Below are 17,752 nucleotides of genomic sequence, written 5' to 3'. Positions count from 1 at the left end.
AACATTTTGGACATTTTCTAAGCAATCTCTGTGATATAAATTAGTGTATTTTAGTTTATTGTTGAATTTTGTAATGTATTTTAGTTTATTGTGCCACAGAAATACAGCTCTGATTAAATTATGAATTACATTTAGAAATATATTGGCCCTTTAAAGAGTTTCAGTGTTGTTATATGTTCATAAATTGTAGTGTAGTTAACTATTTTGTTTCTTGACTGTCATTTTACTGCATTCAATTGTGAGTAGCTTATAGTTTCAAAGGAGCTTCCTCAACATAATTACAGGCTTTAGGTTGCATCATATATTATAACGACAGCTTAATTGATTGAGTTGTTTAATTTGTTTGACCACTTACTGATGATTTAATGGTCTGTTAATGATAAACAACCTCCAGAGTGTGTGTATCTTTGCGTGTTCCTTTTGTGGTATTTGGATGTCATTTATGACATGATCTTTTTAATTAAAGTGCGACTCTCTCACTTAAGGTTAGTGGTGACCTTTTTCTGCTTGTCTAACACTTTAATGGAAACATTTTAAAGACACTTCTTGCTTGAGGAAAGCACAGATGAATGGAATGCATATAGACTAGCTTTATATAGGCTAGAATTTATGTGTATTCCCTGCGAACTGAACCAATGACCTTGGCATTGCTATGACCATGAGTTGAGCTATATATATCTATATTATAATATATATTATTTGTAATAAAATATTTACCTTGAATGGACTTTTGTCTGCATTTTGCATAAATATAAATGTACTATAATTTAGGGATTTCAATAGTAATACTGAAGCCATAGCAAGTCCCACTGTACATTATAATATAAATTGTCAGCCATATTATATAGCTACCTTTTTCAACTAAATTTTCAGCCATATTATATAGTAACTATAGCTCTTTATGTGCATAAAAACAAATATAGCTGACAGTATTTTGACAGAGGATGTCAGGATGCATCATAAAAAGCAGGATTGTGAAGTCAGGGCAAGTGTGTTAACTCATTTATATGTGGCTTCAGGGAGGTTGTGATATTAACAGCATGGCACAGAGGTATGATACAGTTTGTGTATATGAACACTGCAGGGTGATCTTTAGCCATCTGAAAGATTAAGAAGAAAGCAGCATGGAATGTTTAGATCGAGGTTCATGGCTTTGCCTCTAGCTTGGAGCCGTAACCTATTTAGCTGTTTCAGTAAGGCTGGAAAACCCTGTAGTTCCCATCGATAAAATAACCCTGGGGTGTCTGTAATGAGGGCAGCAGCACATGCCACCAGCTCTGCCAGCGAGCATATGCAACCCTCTTTCGGAGGCTGAGGTTGACCCCGCAAAATTCTGCGGCATAATCATGAGCACTGCCAACATTTCTCCACAAGTCAGCGGCCCACTTATCTGTCACTTGGTCTGGGTGGGCTAAGATGATCAGAGAAAAATGCCACTTTTCACGCCTTTGGGAAGGCTGTCTGCTGGAGACCATCACGGTCTCTGTTTCTCTTTCGAGAGGGTGTGAAATGGAGGGTTTGAGTTTTGAAGTACCAGGTAAGCACCTCAGTTAGATGGTGAGTTTGAACATGGAGAGAGATGAAATGATGGAAAGAAGAGAGGGGCGGAGAGAGAGAGAGTGGGAGGAACAAAGATTACTGTGGGTGGAAAGGTGAGCACTTGAGACGGACACAGACAGAGGGGAATGCGACATGGAGAATGTGAATGAGGGTGTGCAGGAGTGGGGAGAAACTGCGGGGAGGTGAGACAGAAAGGGAGTGGAATGAGAAGAGTGTACATGGAGGACAGAGGGAGGGGTGAGAAATGAGTTGGAGTAAAAAGCACTGTAAGCACTTTTTCGCTTCACTGGAAAGTACATGAATCTGAAAGGAGTTTTCTCCAAGAGGGAATTCCTTCAGTGAAACTGGCTTTTTCTTTGAGCGCTATTCACAACTACTTTGTGTCTATTTCGAGTCTTATGTAAAGCTATAGTTCACCTAAAAATGTAAATCCTTTCATTATTTACTCATTCTCATGCCATTTTTGAAGAACATCCTGGACACAAATCAGTATAATGAAACTGAATGAGGGGCTTTCAAGCTCCAAAAAGACCAAAAAAAAAAAAAAAAACACCATACCTTTCGACTCATGTACTATATTCAAAGTCATACAATAGCTTTGTGTGACAAAAAGACCAAAAAAAAAAAGTAAAAAGAGTAAAGTAGTAATTTCCGATTCAAGAACTAATTGTTCTTTTGAATGTGATCTTTTTAATGAATCCAATTCACAAATCAGACAGATCCTAATCTCGAATTCTCACTTGCTCGATAAATATCTTAAAATTCAGCATGTTCTTCACACAAAAGCTATCTTATAACTTGAAGGACTTTTAATAATATTACAAGTCCACATGAGTCATTTGTACCACTTTTATGATACGTTTATTGTGATTTTTTCCATCCTTTTTGAAGCTTGAAAGCTCGAGTCCCATTGTAATTTATTGTAAAAGTTTCATATGAGGGTGAGCAGGATTTTCTTTGTTGGGTGAACTATCCCTTTAAAACATGAACAGAAAAGAACAGGCTTGTTTCTAAAATCCAAAATGTTCACAAGGTCATCCTACTTTCTTTTAATTGGATAAAAATCGAATGCAGAACAGTTCAGACATTTCTTTAACTAGAGACTTTCACCTGGAGGTAAATTCACAGAGTTTCAATGAGGACGAAAACAGCAAGCTCCATTATTAAGCCATAGGGGATGCTAAGTGTTAATTAGCATTGTCTCAAGAGGATGAAAAGTGACTGTTTTTCTTTGAGAGGATAACGTCTTTGAGGAACTCACTCCACATGATCTAAATGGTTGTGGCAGTTATTAAAAACACAGACTATAACACCAATCCAACGCAAATGCTTAGTCAAACTAACAAGCACAACTTATTATCTTAGCAAGCAAAAACCATTGTGCATTGTAATCTGTACCAATGTTGCTGATGCTGTCAACACTGTGAGGAAATGTTACATATTATATTAACATTGGTTTCTCAGTGGTTTAAAGATACAATTTTACAGGTTTGTTGACTGTAATATAAATGCGGCTCCTTGGAGTCCATGGTGTCCTCAGGAGACGTAGCACAGATCTGCAGCTCGGTTGGAAACAGAACTTTTCCACTGACTAATCTAAAGAGTTTACTCAAGCCTTCTGAGAATACATTGTTATTTCCTTTACTCATTTCTCGGGTACAGAAGTTGCTGAATAAATAAATACAAATATCTTTATGCAGTTTTTAATGGAATTTCTCTAATTTAATTTACATTGCTAAGTTTGTAATGTTAAGATTAGCTAAATGATAGTAATAGTTTCTATGGTCTGTTTTCAGAATTACAATTATATAAAAATTTCATAATATACTGTTAAAAAACAAGGAGACATCTTGCTTAACCGCATCTTTATTAACATAAAGGAAGAACTCATTGAAGCTGCACTGACAATAACAGTAGGAAACTTTTGTGTAATTACGTGGATAAAATGTATATTTAATTAAATGGGAAACTGTAGCACAAAAGTATAGTTCCTTTCAGAGTTTGTGCTTTGAGAATGTATTCTTTATTCTTTCCTTTTTTGTATCAAGAAGAGTATTCCCTTTTAGCATAGCTTGCCATCACAGTGGATGAATGCCAATCATGTTAGGTCTTTATAGAGTTGTCTGTGAATTGAGATTGTACTCTTAAAGCTTCAGTCTTTTATAGATCTGTGTAAAGATAATATAATGCCTCGGTACAATATAGAACAATGATCCCTGCCATGTGTGAACAAGCATCATTCAACATTACATTACATTGTGCAGATTGAATGTATAACATTGGATTTCTTTGTGGAATTTGTATTTGGAAGATAAAGTGCTTGTGAAACTTTTCATTACAGTACAAATATGCATCCCTAGTCTTAAATAATGTCCATTATAACTAAATTAAATGGATAAATACATAAATACTTTTGGCTATAGAGAAATATGCTTTTTGGGCCCAGACGGTGGTTTAAAACTTTGACCCCTGACCCCTTTGATTGTACATTGCAATTTCATCAGTTCTTGTTAGACTTTGCATCAACATTCTTGTTTGTTTGTTTGTTTGTTAATTAATGTAATTTAGTTGATAATTCTGCCTTTAACTGCAACTTTTGGTTGTCGTTTGGTTTTTGCATACTATAAGTACATACTTTGAATTACTGGGCACATGAAGGATGGTAACACAGACTAGGATTTCTCTGAATTTCCTAATAAAATTTGGCAAGAAAGAATGAACTTTCTTAACACTTTGGAACACCTCAGACCCGGACTCCCTGCGGTCTATTTCCTGCGGGCCAATCCCCTGTGGTCGTGTCATGGCTAAATGCCATATTCATTTAACGCTGCTCCATACCATCCCCCTGGACATGAGCGTTCCAGAGCTTGCATAACTGTGCCTTGGCCTGTTTTATCATTCATTCAACAGGCCTTTATTTATATATTCTCTTTCTCAGATGATAAATGGCACAAGGAATTTAATTAGAGCTATGGGAGGAGAAGGAGCCTGATGAATCTGATACTGTGTGGCTCTCACACACAAATCAAAGGTGAAAGTGTGCGTGCGTGGGACAGCGGAGCAGGGAGATGTCATTACCACAAATGGCGTGATGTGCCTGTCAGGCGTGGTGGAATTAACTCACTCATTCTGATCTCAACAGCTGAGGGAGCCACTCTGCTCAGGGAAATCACTAATCTGTATGCAGGTCATTTGTGGACACGACTGGAACCGGAGCAGAAAATGATTCCTTACTCACAAGAGCCTGGGCCAGACAATTTACTGTAATGAGTGATATTCCTACTAGTCCTTCAGAAATTTCATATGAAAATATTTCCACTCTCAAATACTTTTGGAGAATATTTTTGAATGAAGCCTTATGGAGGCGAGTACACAGGTGCAAGAAATCTCCCTTGAGGTTACGACACTTTACTGGGTAAAAATAGATTCATATTTGTGGAAAACTGCCATCAAAATGATATGTTCTTTGAGAGCTGACAAAGCCAGGGTGGTTTTGCGTATACTGTAAAAAAAATATTGTTGGTTTAACTTAAAAAAAAAAATAAGTTAACTGGTTGCCTTAAAATTTTGAGTTCATTGAAATTAAAAGTTTGAGTTAATACAATGAAAGTGATTGGTTTAATAAATAGAAACTCAAAATAAAAACCACATTATCTAAGTTAATTTGACAAAAGAAAAAAAAGTTGTGATAACAAATCATGAAAATATTTTTTTACAGTGTATAAGTAATAAGTAATACTGATGTAAACTATGGTAATTGCTTATAAACCTGATTAGGCTAAAAATCACAATTATCCACAAATAATAAAACTTGTCAACACAATAAAACCAAGTGAAACATATTCATTAAGTGATGATAAAAAAAAATAATAATAAAAAAAAACACAGTTCTTGGAAAAAAACAACAACATAAAAGCACTATAAAAGAACCCCTGTGGTCACTATGAACTGTCGTTGTTTGGCAAAAAAAAAAGAAAAAAAAAAAAGGCATAAATCATTAAAAAGGTTTCTGCTGTTTTTCCACTGAAAAACAAAATAGCAGCATATATTATTGGAATGACATCAGGGTGAGTAAATAATAGCCGAATTTTCATTTTTGGGTAAATTAATCCTCAAAAGTGCATTGATATTTAACTCATAGCAATAGTAGATCTAGCAGTAGTAGTCGTTCTTACTGAAATGCAGTTGTACACATTGGTTATTATCCTTTGAATCAACCCCTACATTGAAACCAGCAGCTAATGAATGTGATGATATACAACCACTGACATAAATGTGTCTGTCAGGACCTCCGAGGAAGGGGAAATTAGTTGTTTCATTTCTTATTTATTAAATAAGTCTCCCCAATGCAGTGAACCACAAAGCAGGAACCTTGATTTTATATGTATTCTCCACACATTACCCTTCCCACAGCAGTCCCGAAGGACAAAAACAAGTCTGGTGGATTCAAACTATGGCAGACTGTTAATAACAAAATTATTTCAATGGAAATCCACAAACTGCCAAGCCTGCTGAGTAAATGTGCGACCTAGTAAGTTATGTGAGGGCTTGCCTTGCGATAAGGACATCCGGTGGGACACAAACAAACCTGTTGCCACATTCCACCATTTATAGTCCGTGGGAATTTTGCACTGGCACAAAACATCTTTACACACTTATATACATCATAGTACAATAACTTTGTATACTTTTATTGTGTGAGTCGTGTTTACTAATGTTTCGGCGATGTAATTCCTTGTTTATCACAGCAGTAAAGCTTCTTTGAATCTCTCCCGCATCGGCATCAGCTTTGTGATTTAGAGTGCACACTCAATACTGTAAAACATTCGTTTTTTTTTTTTTTCCTTTTTTTTTTTTTCTCAGCGTTTGATGCTTGCCTGCAGCTTTGAAGCAGCACTCCAAAACCTAATTAATATAACAGATTGTCACAGCACACAGACTGTGAAAGTCTGGAACTCTCAAACAACAAGAAAATGTTTAAACTCATCTTATTATATGGGATCATTCATAATCTTTCTGTTGAAAATAACAAAGTTAATTTTACTTTGTGGCTTATAAAATGGCACCAGTTTGACTTTAGGCTTCTTTGAACAAACAGTCTCTCTCTATTGTCTGTACATTGTTTTTGTCCAGATGTAATGGAATCACTTCACATTAGTTCTGTTTATTCTGACGCTCAACACATTTTCACTTGGATGGCGATTAGACCTGAAGTGATGTTCTTTTCCGCCTACCTCTGAACTCCCTTTAGCTTCTGGAACAAAAGGTCACAATTATGGCCTGACTGCTCTCATGCCCACTGACTTGTGATAAATGAGACTGGTATTATAATGAAGAGACCCACCTTTGGGGAGAGATAGCAAAAGGTCAAATGACTGTCAGGCCAGCGCAGGTACGTGGAGTTGGAGGGTGACAACCACCATTAATTATGAAGGGGGACAATCAGTTTAGAGTTGTAATAGAAGAGGAGATGCCACTATAACAGAGTTTTCAAACTTTTTAATGTCAAGCACTAATGTTGTCAATACCGACTTCGGTACCAAGTCGGCACTGAAATTTTAAAAAATGTGATGTAACCAGGACTTCACGTGCTCAACAGATATGTCTGTGATTGGCTACATTGATCAGCACTGCAAAACATGTTGTAAATAAACATCTTTGACGCTCTTCACTGAGCGCTTACACAGATACACATGGCAGCCTGTGAAAGCAGGCGTCTATCAGCGATCTGTCTATCAGCGGATATATTAGGGATCCGCTGATAGACACCTGCTTTCAAATGCTCCCATGTGTATCTGTGTAAGCGCTCGGTGAAGAGCGTCAAAGATGTCCATTTACAACATGTTTTTGCAGCGTTGATTATTGACATATCTGTTGAGCACGTGAACACAATGGCCAATCAGAGGTGTTTAAGAATCCGCTCATCAGTGCTCAAAATGCTAGAGGGAAATGCTGGTATTGTCACATTTTTAAAACTTGGTACCAAAGTTGGTACTTTTGACAACACTATCAAGGAGAACCCCTAAATATAAAGATCCCCTTATGATCCTGTTTCTTCCTAAAATATAATGGAATATACACTATTACTTTCCTGTAAAAATGTTTGGAAAAATATACATTAATGTATGTTTTCATTAATAAAAGCCAATTTCATGTGAGAGAAATGGTTATAATTAAGACATGCTGTTTGCAAAATAAAATAATTGGCTGTCCTGTCATTGCCCTAAAGCCAAAACAATTATTAAGTGTGTATTAAGTTGGCAGTGTATCTTTTTTCTACCAACTATTAGAGCAATGTTATATTATATACGCAAAGAGAATCATTTTATAGCGCTTTTCACAATAAATACTGTTCCAAAGCAGCTTTACAGAGAATATTGCCTTACAGCTCCCAGTGAGCAAGCTGAAGGCAACAAACACGATGAGAAACTCTCCAGAAAGATATAACACAAATACAAACTCTCCTTGAAAGTATATATACATTGCTAGTACAGAGAAATGAATCCTTAGAAAGAAAAATAAGAAATGTTTGTTAATAGAATACAATAATATTCTCATTATTATTTCCTTTAAACGTAGAATAAAATATGAAATATCAAAATGTTATTTGATTATTTATTTATTGCATTTTTTATTACATTTTTTTCCCCCTCGCACCACCTTTTGGACCCCTGTGGGTCTGCTGACGCCAGTTTGAAAACATTAAGAAACATTCAGAGCTCTTTTTGAATGTATTCAAACAAATATGAAGCCATCACATTGAGTTTGGTATTCAATATGGTGACATTTTAAGGAAGTCTCTGTCATGTAGTGCACACATGCCCACATTTATCTTGCCCATGGATCTTTTACTGAGTTAGCGCAGGTCACATTGATCAGATCTGTGTGGAGGTTTGTGCAGACTTTACTGGGGTCAGTGTACTTAAAGGCTGGCCGGTTGAAACGGATGGAGTAAATTAGCTGGACGTTTATAGGGCTGGATTCAGACATCAAAGCTGGAATAGATAATGAGGCCATTAGTCTTCCTACCTCAAATCACTCTAAAGAAGATAGGTCTTTTTCAAATACACATTCACACACACAATGATTCATAGGCACATATTTTGATTGGACTGCTTCCACAGAATAGTTCTAATCGTGGCAAATGTTTGAAATGGAAATTGATTTTGAGCTATTTATGCACCATTTCAGATGCAGTGACTCTTACACCTCAGAGAGCCTGTCAACTTCTGCATTCAAGTTCTGGCATAGATTCTGCATTAGGGTTATATATCAGTGAGACATTTACATCCTACATAACATTAATTAGTACTGATTAAATGCATATCCTCTATTAGTCTCTGCACCCTATTATGTATTTTTCAACATTCATTCTGACAGTAAAAAAAAACTCCATGGACTTGGATTCAGTGTACCATAGTTAATGTATTAATGGTATGATCTGATTTCAAAATTACCCCTTTTTGGAGGCTAATTCAGACTGTAATGGCAAAGAACATTTATGAAACAGCTGTTTAGCTTTCAGCAAACTCTGGCCTCATTCGTTTTTTGTTTAATTGTTGTTGCCTAGCCCCTTTTAGCTGTGTTAAAAGGATCCATCCTTTAAATTTCCTGCGCAGTAATCCAAGACCTCTTGACCCCGGAACACACTGCTGAAAATATATGATATGAAACACACTGTGGCTTTAACAAATGTGATTAGGCATTTTTCCTCACAGGTTGCATGGGTCAGATTCAATATTTAACCATGTACTCAAGTATTCAGCAGCCTTTGAGGGTATCTGTACAACTGCTGGGATGGTTTATAAAGCCTAAGAAATCCCTGCAAGTTTGTGGACCATGAGGTGTGATAATGTGTCTTTCCCCACATTCAATTCCTGTGGCTCCTACTGCCAGCTTCTACAGTGCCAGAACCTCATAATCCTTGTTAAAGTATCTCAAAGCTGACTCTGACTTCCATCCAAACCACAGTGGGATCAGCGGTGCTATCACTGAATACTGAATAATTCTGGCATTAATTTAAGGTTCTATGAATTCTGACTGCTACTGTAAGGCTCTGTGTTTCCACTCATCAGAGCTGTTTAGGAATAAATCACAGTGGGATTATGTTAAGTGTGCTAAAGAATACTGTAAAGGCAAGGTTGTATTAGAATGGGTTAAATTTTTAATATTCAATGTACAAGAATAGCGACATGTATTTGTGGTTCAAAAGTGATGACTATTAGAGCTGCAATATATTATTAAGTCAATATGTCATTCATCTTCCTTGATACATGACTTTTTTTTTCCTTTCTTATTTCCACAGGAGTACCAGATTGACATAATTTTTGCGCAGACGTGGACAGACAGCCGGCTCAGATATAACAGCACTATGAAAATATTGACTTTGAACAGTAATATGGTTGGACTCATTTGGCTACCGGACACGATCTTCAGAAATTCCAAGAGTGCAGATTCACATTGGATTACTACACCAAATCAGCTACTTAGAATATGGAATGATGGGAAAATACTTTACACTTTGAGGTAAGCCATCTGATCTTTGATAATGAAACTGATAGGAGTAAGAATATGAATAAAAATAAAATGTTATTTATGGTTAAGTGTGTGTGTTTTTGTTTTGTTTGTTTTTTTTTACTCCCAAAACTATCCAATACATTACAAAAAAATGTAAAAAAAAAAAATATATATATATATATATATATATATATATATATATGTAAATATATATATATATATATATATATATATATATGGCTGATTGGCTGGTTAGTAAGGTAATTTGTGGCAAAAAATTATATCAATTTCAATTTTAATATCAATTTTATCAAATATATGTATTATATAATTTATCAGTTGCTTTCTATAATTATGGCACTTGAGCACAAAGAATGCGCACAATTATTTTTTAGAAATCTTAAATAAAAAGTCAGTGTGAACCACTAGTGACAGTGGGTCGTTGATTTTCAATGTCTTTATTGAAAATGTTTTTTATTCACTACTTTTGACCATTGCAAGATAAAAAGTCAAAATAGGGAAATGTTGTTGCTGAACATGACCTGTCGGCTGTGTCGATTCATATAGAATCACCCTGACAAGGCTACCAGAAGAAAAGAAAAGTAGATTTTTAAGACCTACAAGCTTTTGACAAGGTCATAACAGCACTGTAGGTATAAAAGAGAAAAACAGGATGTAATAATAAAGTAGGCAGTAGGTCAGTGTCAGTGGTATAATTTCAGGTTTTTTTTTTTTTTTTTTTTTGCACTTTCTTGAAGTAAGGGGTAAAGTACTTGAGTAATTCTGTGTAATACTTAAGTATTATTTTGTGAATTGTGTACTATTGACACTGAATATTTTAGGTTATATATAAAATTGCCTATATATAATTAAAAATATAAATAAATATCATTTTATATATTGAAAATTACACTTTGTATAATATCTAATGAAATTGTAAGGAGTAAAACGTACATAGTATTATGCATATTTTTCCTATGTATGTCTACCTAACATGTGTATAAAAATACCATTCCAGGTTAATACAGGTTAAATACTTTTGACAGCACTTGTGGTTGATTACCAGAGAATTGAATTTTGACTTGTCCTTCAGTTCATAAAAAAAGAACAGAAATTGTGCTAACAATGGAGACCCAACAGGCAAGATAGCTAGAGGGAAATGTCAAGATGTTTAATTTTCTATTTTTTCAAGTGTTTTAACATATCAATGAATGATTTTTTAAGTTAAATGACTGAATTTTAAGGTACAGTAATGTATTTGGCTGGATGCTAACACACATGCTAACGCAAACGATATGCAACAAAAGGGGCTTTTCGCACCGAATAGTTCTAAGAACTCAGTTATATTCATTGATTGTCGTAGATTTTTTACTTCACGAACATGGAAAACAGCGATAACGGCATTTACCTGTTGTCTGCAGGGTTGTGTTCTTTTCTCCGCCCGATGATATGCAATAGGCTTACTTAAAGTTGTCATAGGAGATTTTGTCTCTTAGCCCCACTTTTTGCTCTTTCAGTCATGTAAATTATGCTTTTACATTCCATCTTCATTATCATGAAACCCACGACACACAACAAACACAACTCCGATCACGGCGTCTTCCATCCACCAATTTGTAGCGTTTGTAAATGCTGCGCTTAAAGACCCTGCTGTCGTCCGCTTCACAGTTCCTATTCTGGGTGCGAATGCAACCAGGAACATGGCCCGGGGAAGAAATTAGTTCTCGGGGAACTATCCTAGTAGCTAGTTCCTAGAACTAAGTTCCTAAAACTATTCGGTGCACCTATTTACGTCACGGATAGTTCCTATAGTGCTGGTTTAGACCCTACTCCAAAAGGAATTCCTAGAACTAAAATTGTTCCTAGTTTCTGCGGTTGTAACACGGCAAAATCCGGGTACTTCAGCCAATAATTCTAGGAACTATGAAAAGGTTCCTCTGGTGTGAAAGGCCCTAAAGAGTGTTATTTGATTTTATCAGTCTATTTCCAAAGCAGGAACTACTTTATTACAATAATAAAAAAAAAAAATTCACTTTCACATTAATTTTTGACTAGATACTTGTGTACGTTTGAATTCTTTTGTACAGTTTCCCTATGCTTTTTACATCCCTGTTTCTGAATTTGAAAGCCTCTGTTACTAAACATGATGTCCAATGCTTTTAATCAGTTACCCAGACTGTCACTTTGCAGATGTCACTTTGACATTTTAGGCGCCTCTATTTCAGATTAGGTCATCTTGTTCACAGTCCTTGATGAAATATCAAGAGCTGGGATGAATTTAGGTCCACAGTCATAAATTTATGCCACTTTCCAGGGGTAAAATCCACAAAAGTCAGAAGTCACTGTCAAAAGCACTATGTCAAAGTGTATTCTCTGACACAGCAAAACACCGGGTTCAGCCCTGATAAGTAATATTTATACTTGATGGATTTGAGATGTCTGTGTTATGATCGGAACATTAAAGCCCACTGGATATGTGAACAAAGATCCACCAATCCTCTATTTTTTCCAAAACTCTCGTCTTTCAGTGACATCACCCCATCTTCTGAGCTCCACTGTGAGATAGCCTTTCGGGGTCTGGTGTGACTCCAATGTCTGTGATGTTGAGATGTGATGACACTTGTTCATATCCAGCTAGCCCAGTTTGGTTCATTGCTTGTATTTGTGACAGATCTATTCAATAAGACTCTAGGCTAGGTTTGACCAAAATTAGGCCAGGAAGCTGCAAAAACTGTCTGTTATATTATTTAACAGTCCACTGCCATTGGGGCTTGTGAACAAACCATTGGATACCCTGCATGGGCAGCAGCACAGTCCTCTGGTTAATCTTTTATAGGGGCCAATCACACTGTGGATGAACTGCACAACAACCTCTATTGCTAGTATTTTGTGGTGGACTTGTGGGAAAATAAAATTCTTTTGATTCAAATGGCAGCTGCAACAAAAGTCCATTTAAGAAAGACTTTGCCCCCCTCTCTTGAGAACCATAAAAACATTGTCTATCCCTTGTTGATGCAGACAAGGAAAACTATTTTGAGTTAGTGGCTTTGAGATAGCCCTCTGTCACATGGCGACTGAGTGACCATGGTAAAGGATCTGTACAGAAATATCTTAATGGTAAATTCAAGTTAGTCAGTCAAATGTGAGAAGAGCTCCTGAATTCCTTTGGGATTTGTGGAAGTACTGGTGAATATCCTTAACGCTGCATTCACACGGGGTGCCGGCGTAGACAGAGGGCGTGTCTGAAGCTTGGTGCTTGCACGACAACAGCCAATAACATTACATTCCGGTGTTACGTGAACGCAATTGGCTAGCTTCTGGGCTAGGGTATTTGCATAAGGGGATCTGATTGGCTGACGCCTGCATTGGTGTTTAAAAAGTTGAAATTTTTTTACCTTCTGCTGTGAGCAATGCCAGTGACACGACGCACCAGAGCCCACAATTCAGTTCGACAATGCATGACGTCACCCATTCAAAGTAAAGGAGAAGCGTTAATGCCGACATAACCGCAATAGCAATACATAACCGCAGTAGTATTAGGAAAAAGAACAAATACAATAAAATTGCATATCTGAAACCATAAAAGTTTTTCTTTCTCTTATTTTTTTTAATAAAGCACTAGAGAGAATATGTGCTAACACCACTGTAGACATTACTAATGAGAGCAGTAATGTGAATTACAGTATATGCTTCTGGCACTTCTCGTTATAAATACATATGTATCATCACGGCAGACTGGGGCGCACATGAGAAAGCATCATTTGCTTATAGCAAACTAACACTGTTGAAAATCTAAGCAAATGGTTCACACATTTTCTTCAGCAGTGAAGTATTATCCCAGTGTCGGCTACACCGACAAAACCCAAAGCTGCTAGTTAGTTACAAAATGCGTAAAACCTTTTTCTCGTTTGAATTGCAGTGCCGAGTTAAGGATTCCAACTTTGATTTGAAGAGAAATGTGAAAATGTGAAAAATATGAGTCTGTCACATGAAACTTGTCTACTGTCTTTTCATAAGTCTGAAACTACTGCTGCGGTTTTCCAAATATAGTCAGATGAGTGGGTGTCCACTGAAGCCGACTCTGCCCTAGTTATTCAAATCGGAACATCCAAACACACACTGCTACGTTGCTTGTCATGTCCTTTTCAAGCTGTCCCATCAGAAAAGCTTACCTCAACGAGAACAACAGCAAGATCAAGACCTTGTCTGCTTAGGTTCAATCATGATTTAAAGGCCATGTGTTCAAATAAATATACTGAGAGAAAGTTGGCATTAACTTGGCAAAGAACAATGAAGCACTTTCACAAGAGTGAGAGTCAAGTCTGATATTCAGCACAAAAACATGAATGCTTTTATATTGCTGTTATAGCCAACATCAATTACAAAGACGTTTATATTGAGTAACATACTTTAACATTCAAAAGTTCAAAAAATACAAATCTTACCGACCCAAACTTTTGAATGTTAAAGAATGTTATATATATATATATATAACGGAGGCCGGCTAGTAGTTGCTGTGCAAGTAAACCTCACTCCTCTGATCTCAAGAGATGCTCTAGCGACTGACGCTAAAGGTTGCAGCCTTTAGCCTCCTTGATAGAGCGTCCGACTCCCACGCCGGAGACCCAGGTTTGAGGCCTGTGCAGAGCGGGGCGAGTAGAACCTGGGTAGATGGGTTACATTGGTGCTGTGACCCGGATGGGAGTGAGGTTTAGGGGGGTGAGTGTAACGGAGGCCAGCTAGTAGTTGCTGTGCGAGTAAACCTCACTCCTCTGATCTCAAGACATGCTCTAGCGACTGGACCTGGGTAGAGGGGTTACATATATATATATATATATATATATATACAGTGGTGGTCAGAATTATTGGCACCCTTGGTAAATATGATCAAAGATGACTATAAAAATAAATCTGCATTGTTTATCCTTTTGATCTTTAATTCATAAAATTAGCAAAAATCTAACCTTTCATTGAAGGAAAAGTATTGAAAGTGGGGGGAAAAACACGTTGGCCACAATTATTGGCACCCTTTTATTCAATACTTTTTGCAACCTCCTTTTGCCAAGAGATAACAGCTCTGAGTCTTCACCTATAATGCCTGATGAGTTTGGAGAACACCTGACGAGATCAGAGAACATTCCTTCATACAGAATCTCTACAGATCCTTCTGATTCCCAGCTCCATGTTGGTGCTTCTTCTCTTCGGTTCACTCCACTAATTTTCTTTAGGGTTCAGGTCAGGGGACTGGGATGGCCATGGCAGAAGCTTCATTTTGTGGTCAGTGACACATTTTTGTGTTGGTTTTGATGTTTGTTTTGGATCATTGTCCTGATGGAAGATCCAACCACGGCCCATTATAAGATTTCTAGCAGAAGCGGTCAGGTTTTGTTTTTTTATCTGTTGGTATTTGATAGAATCCATGATACCATGTATCTGAACAAGATGTCCAGGACCTCCAGCAGAAAAATAGGCCCACACCATTAAAGATCCAGCAGTATATTTAACCATGGGCATGGGGTACTTTTTATCCATGTGTGCACCAAACCCATCTGGTGGGTTTGCTGCCAAAAAGTTCTTTTTTTAGTTTCATCTGACCATAGAAGCCGGTCCTGTTTGAAGTTCCATGCATCTATTTGATAAAAAATACAGTAAAAACAATAATATTGTAAAATATTATTACAATTTACTAGAATTGTTTTCTATTTTAATATATTTTAAAATGTAATTTATTCCAGTCATGAATTTTCAGTTTCCTTTACTCCAGTCTTCAGTGTCACATGATCCTTCAAATATCATTCTAATATGCTGATTTGGTGCTCAAGTAGTCATTTCATATCAATGTTGAAAATATTTTTTAGTAGTACATGTAGTAACATGTAACTATGTCACATTAAAATGAAGTGTTAAGTTAACTTCTTTGAAAAAAAAAAAAAAAACTTTTGAATAGTAGTGTACATTTCAAGTTAAATCGAGTTTAGCCAGTTAGTAAGTTTATTTTCCTTCCTAGTGCTTTTTTAGAAAATGTCAGCACTCTTGGAATGCCTCGTCCAATCAATGTGTAAAAACAAATGTGACTGTTGTATAAAGCTATTTAATAAATCTTTTTATATAGCTTTCCAGACCTATGCTAAATATACTTTAGGATTCTCTAGTACTAATGAAGATGAAGTTAAAACAACAACAACAACAACAGACACAGAACAAACGGTGCTTCTTTGGCGGCAGAGAAGTATTTTAGGAAAACAGCTACTTGGTTAATGCATCTCAGGCAGGGCGATGGCCTATTCAGGTATCTCTCAGCTGCCTGAAGACCACAGCGTCTATTTGGACTAGAGGAAATTTCACAGGCCAGTGGAGAGACTACATCATGCCGTCTCCAGTGCTCCGTGAAATATTTCCTTGGCAACAGGAGAAACAGTGCTGATGCTGAGGGGCAAATTCTGAGGATAAAGCCAATCTGGAACAAAGGCTAACTAGATACTCCCATATGGAGCTCATGATCGATATTCAGTGACACAGCAGACATGCAGCAGTGGTATTTAGGAGGAGTGTGAAGAGAAAAGGGTAGTGCAGACTATGAAATGTCACTCTCTATTTTAATTGCAGTCATCGGAGCTTTGAAGTAAACAATGCTGGATTTTGTGAGTGCTGTAAGCTTTCTGAGCTCCAACGCACAGAGCTCGATGGCACGGATTCAGGTCTGAGCTGAAAAATGAATATTTGATTTGCCATACCTCTCCATAATGCTTAATATGTGCTGTTGGGCCGTTTGTTTACCAATATGGCAATATTTACCATGATGGCTTCTTTGTCACATATTTGTGAAGGCTAAGGTTGCAACAGTAAGCCAATTATCCACTGGCTCTATGTTACTCACTGAAGCAAGGGATTGTGTTTAAGCAGCCAATGGAGCACTGTGTATCTACTTGTCTATTCATTTTAAAAGCTCTAGAAGCTATCCACCAATTTTTCTTGCAGAAGTTGGAATTTACATATAATCTACTTGATGTTTATTTATCATATTACTGTTTCCAGACTTCAGAATAAGGGTCAGGCACATTTAGTGTTTCAACCCATGAAAAAATAAAACATTCCAAATAAGTTTATTTCACACTTTTAATAATTGGGCACAGGCATAACATCTAAAATAGCAAAATATTAGCAATTTAAATGTTTCTATTTCATCAGGATGCATGTCAATTTAGAATTTATTCAGTATCTACCACAATGCTAACTACATGTATAGCCAAAATACAGGTAACAGAATGACTCCATAGATATACAGATGTCAAGGAAGGGGAGAATAATATTTCTGTGTCATATTAACAGTGTCATCCTTATTCATGCTATATGGTTAATAAGCATGCAGTCAACACAGCTGTGGTTCATTATATTCTTCCTGTGGGAGAAAATAATTAAAACTTTAAATCCTACACTAATGTGTGAAACAGACGCTTCAAACGTCAGTGATTTCACCTGAGCGTCACTCATGGGCTGTCAGAGAATTAAAGAGAATTAAACCTGTTTCCGAGTAGACATCTGTCAAACAAGCTTCTTCAAACTGCCAATTTCTCATCCTGAAAATTGAAAGTGAAATAAGTACTTATTTTTTGTCCCTCGTGAGGGCAACAGCTGAATTATCATGAATCAAAATGTAATCATTCACTCCTTTTTT

General features: G+C 36.6%; 1 protein-coding gene across 2 annotated transcripts in view; it reads left to right on the top strand.

Moving 5' to 3' along the window:
• LOC127514767 (gamma-aminobutyric acid receptor subunit gamma-3) overlaps positions 1 to 17,752 on the top strand; it is a 123,866-nt gene that overhangs the window by 69,605 nt on the left and 36,509 nt on the right. For both annotated transcript variants that reach the window (XM_051897937.1, XM_051897935.1), the window contains exon 4: positions 9,866 to 10,086. In XM_051897937.1, coding sequence (XP_051753897.1) covers positions 9,866 to 10,086 — 221 coding nt within the window. The remainder of the gene's footprint in view (positions 1 to 9,865; positions 10,087 to 17,752) is intronic.

Source organism: Ctenopharyngodon idella, chromosome 6 (genome assembly GCF_019924925.1).
Source record: "Ctenopharyngodon idella isolate HZGC_01 chromosome 6, HZGC01, whole genome shotgun sequence".
Classification (NCBI taxonomy): domain Eukaryota; kingdom Metazoa; phylum Chordata; class Actinopteri; order Cypriniformes; family Xenocyprididae; genus Ctenopharyngodon; species Ctenopharyngodon idella.
Note: the sequence above shows the minus strand (reverse complement) of the source record. Positions and strands in the feature narration are given on the sequence as shown.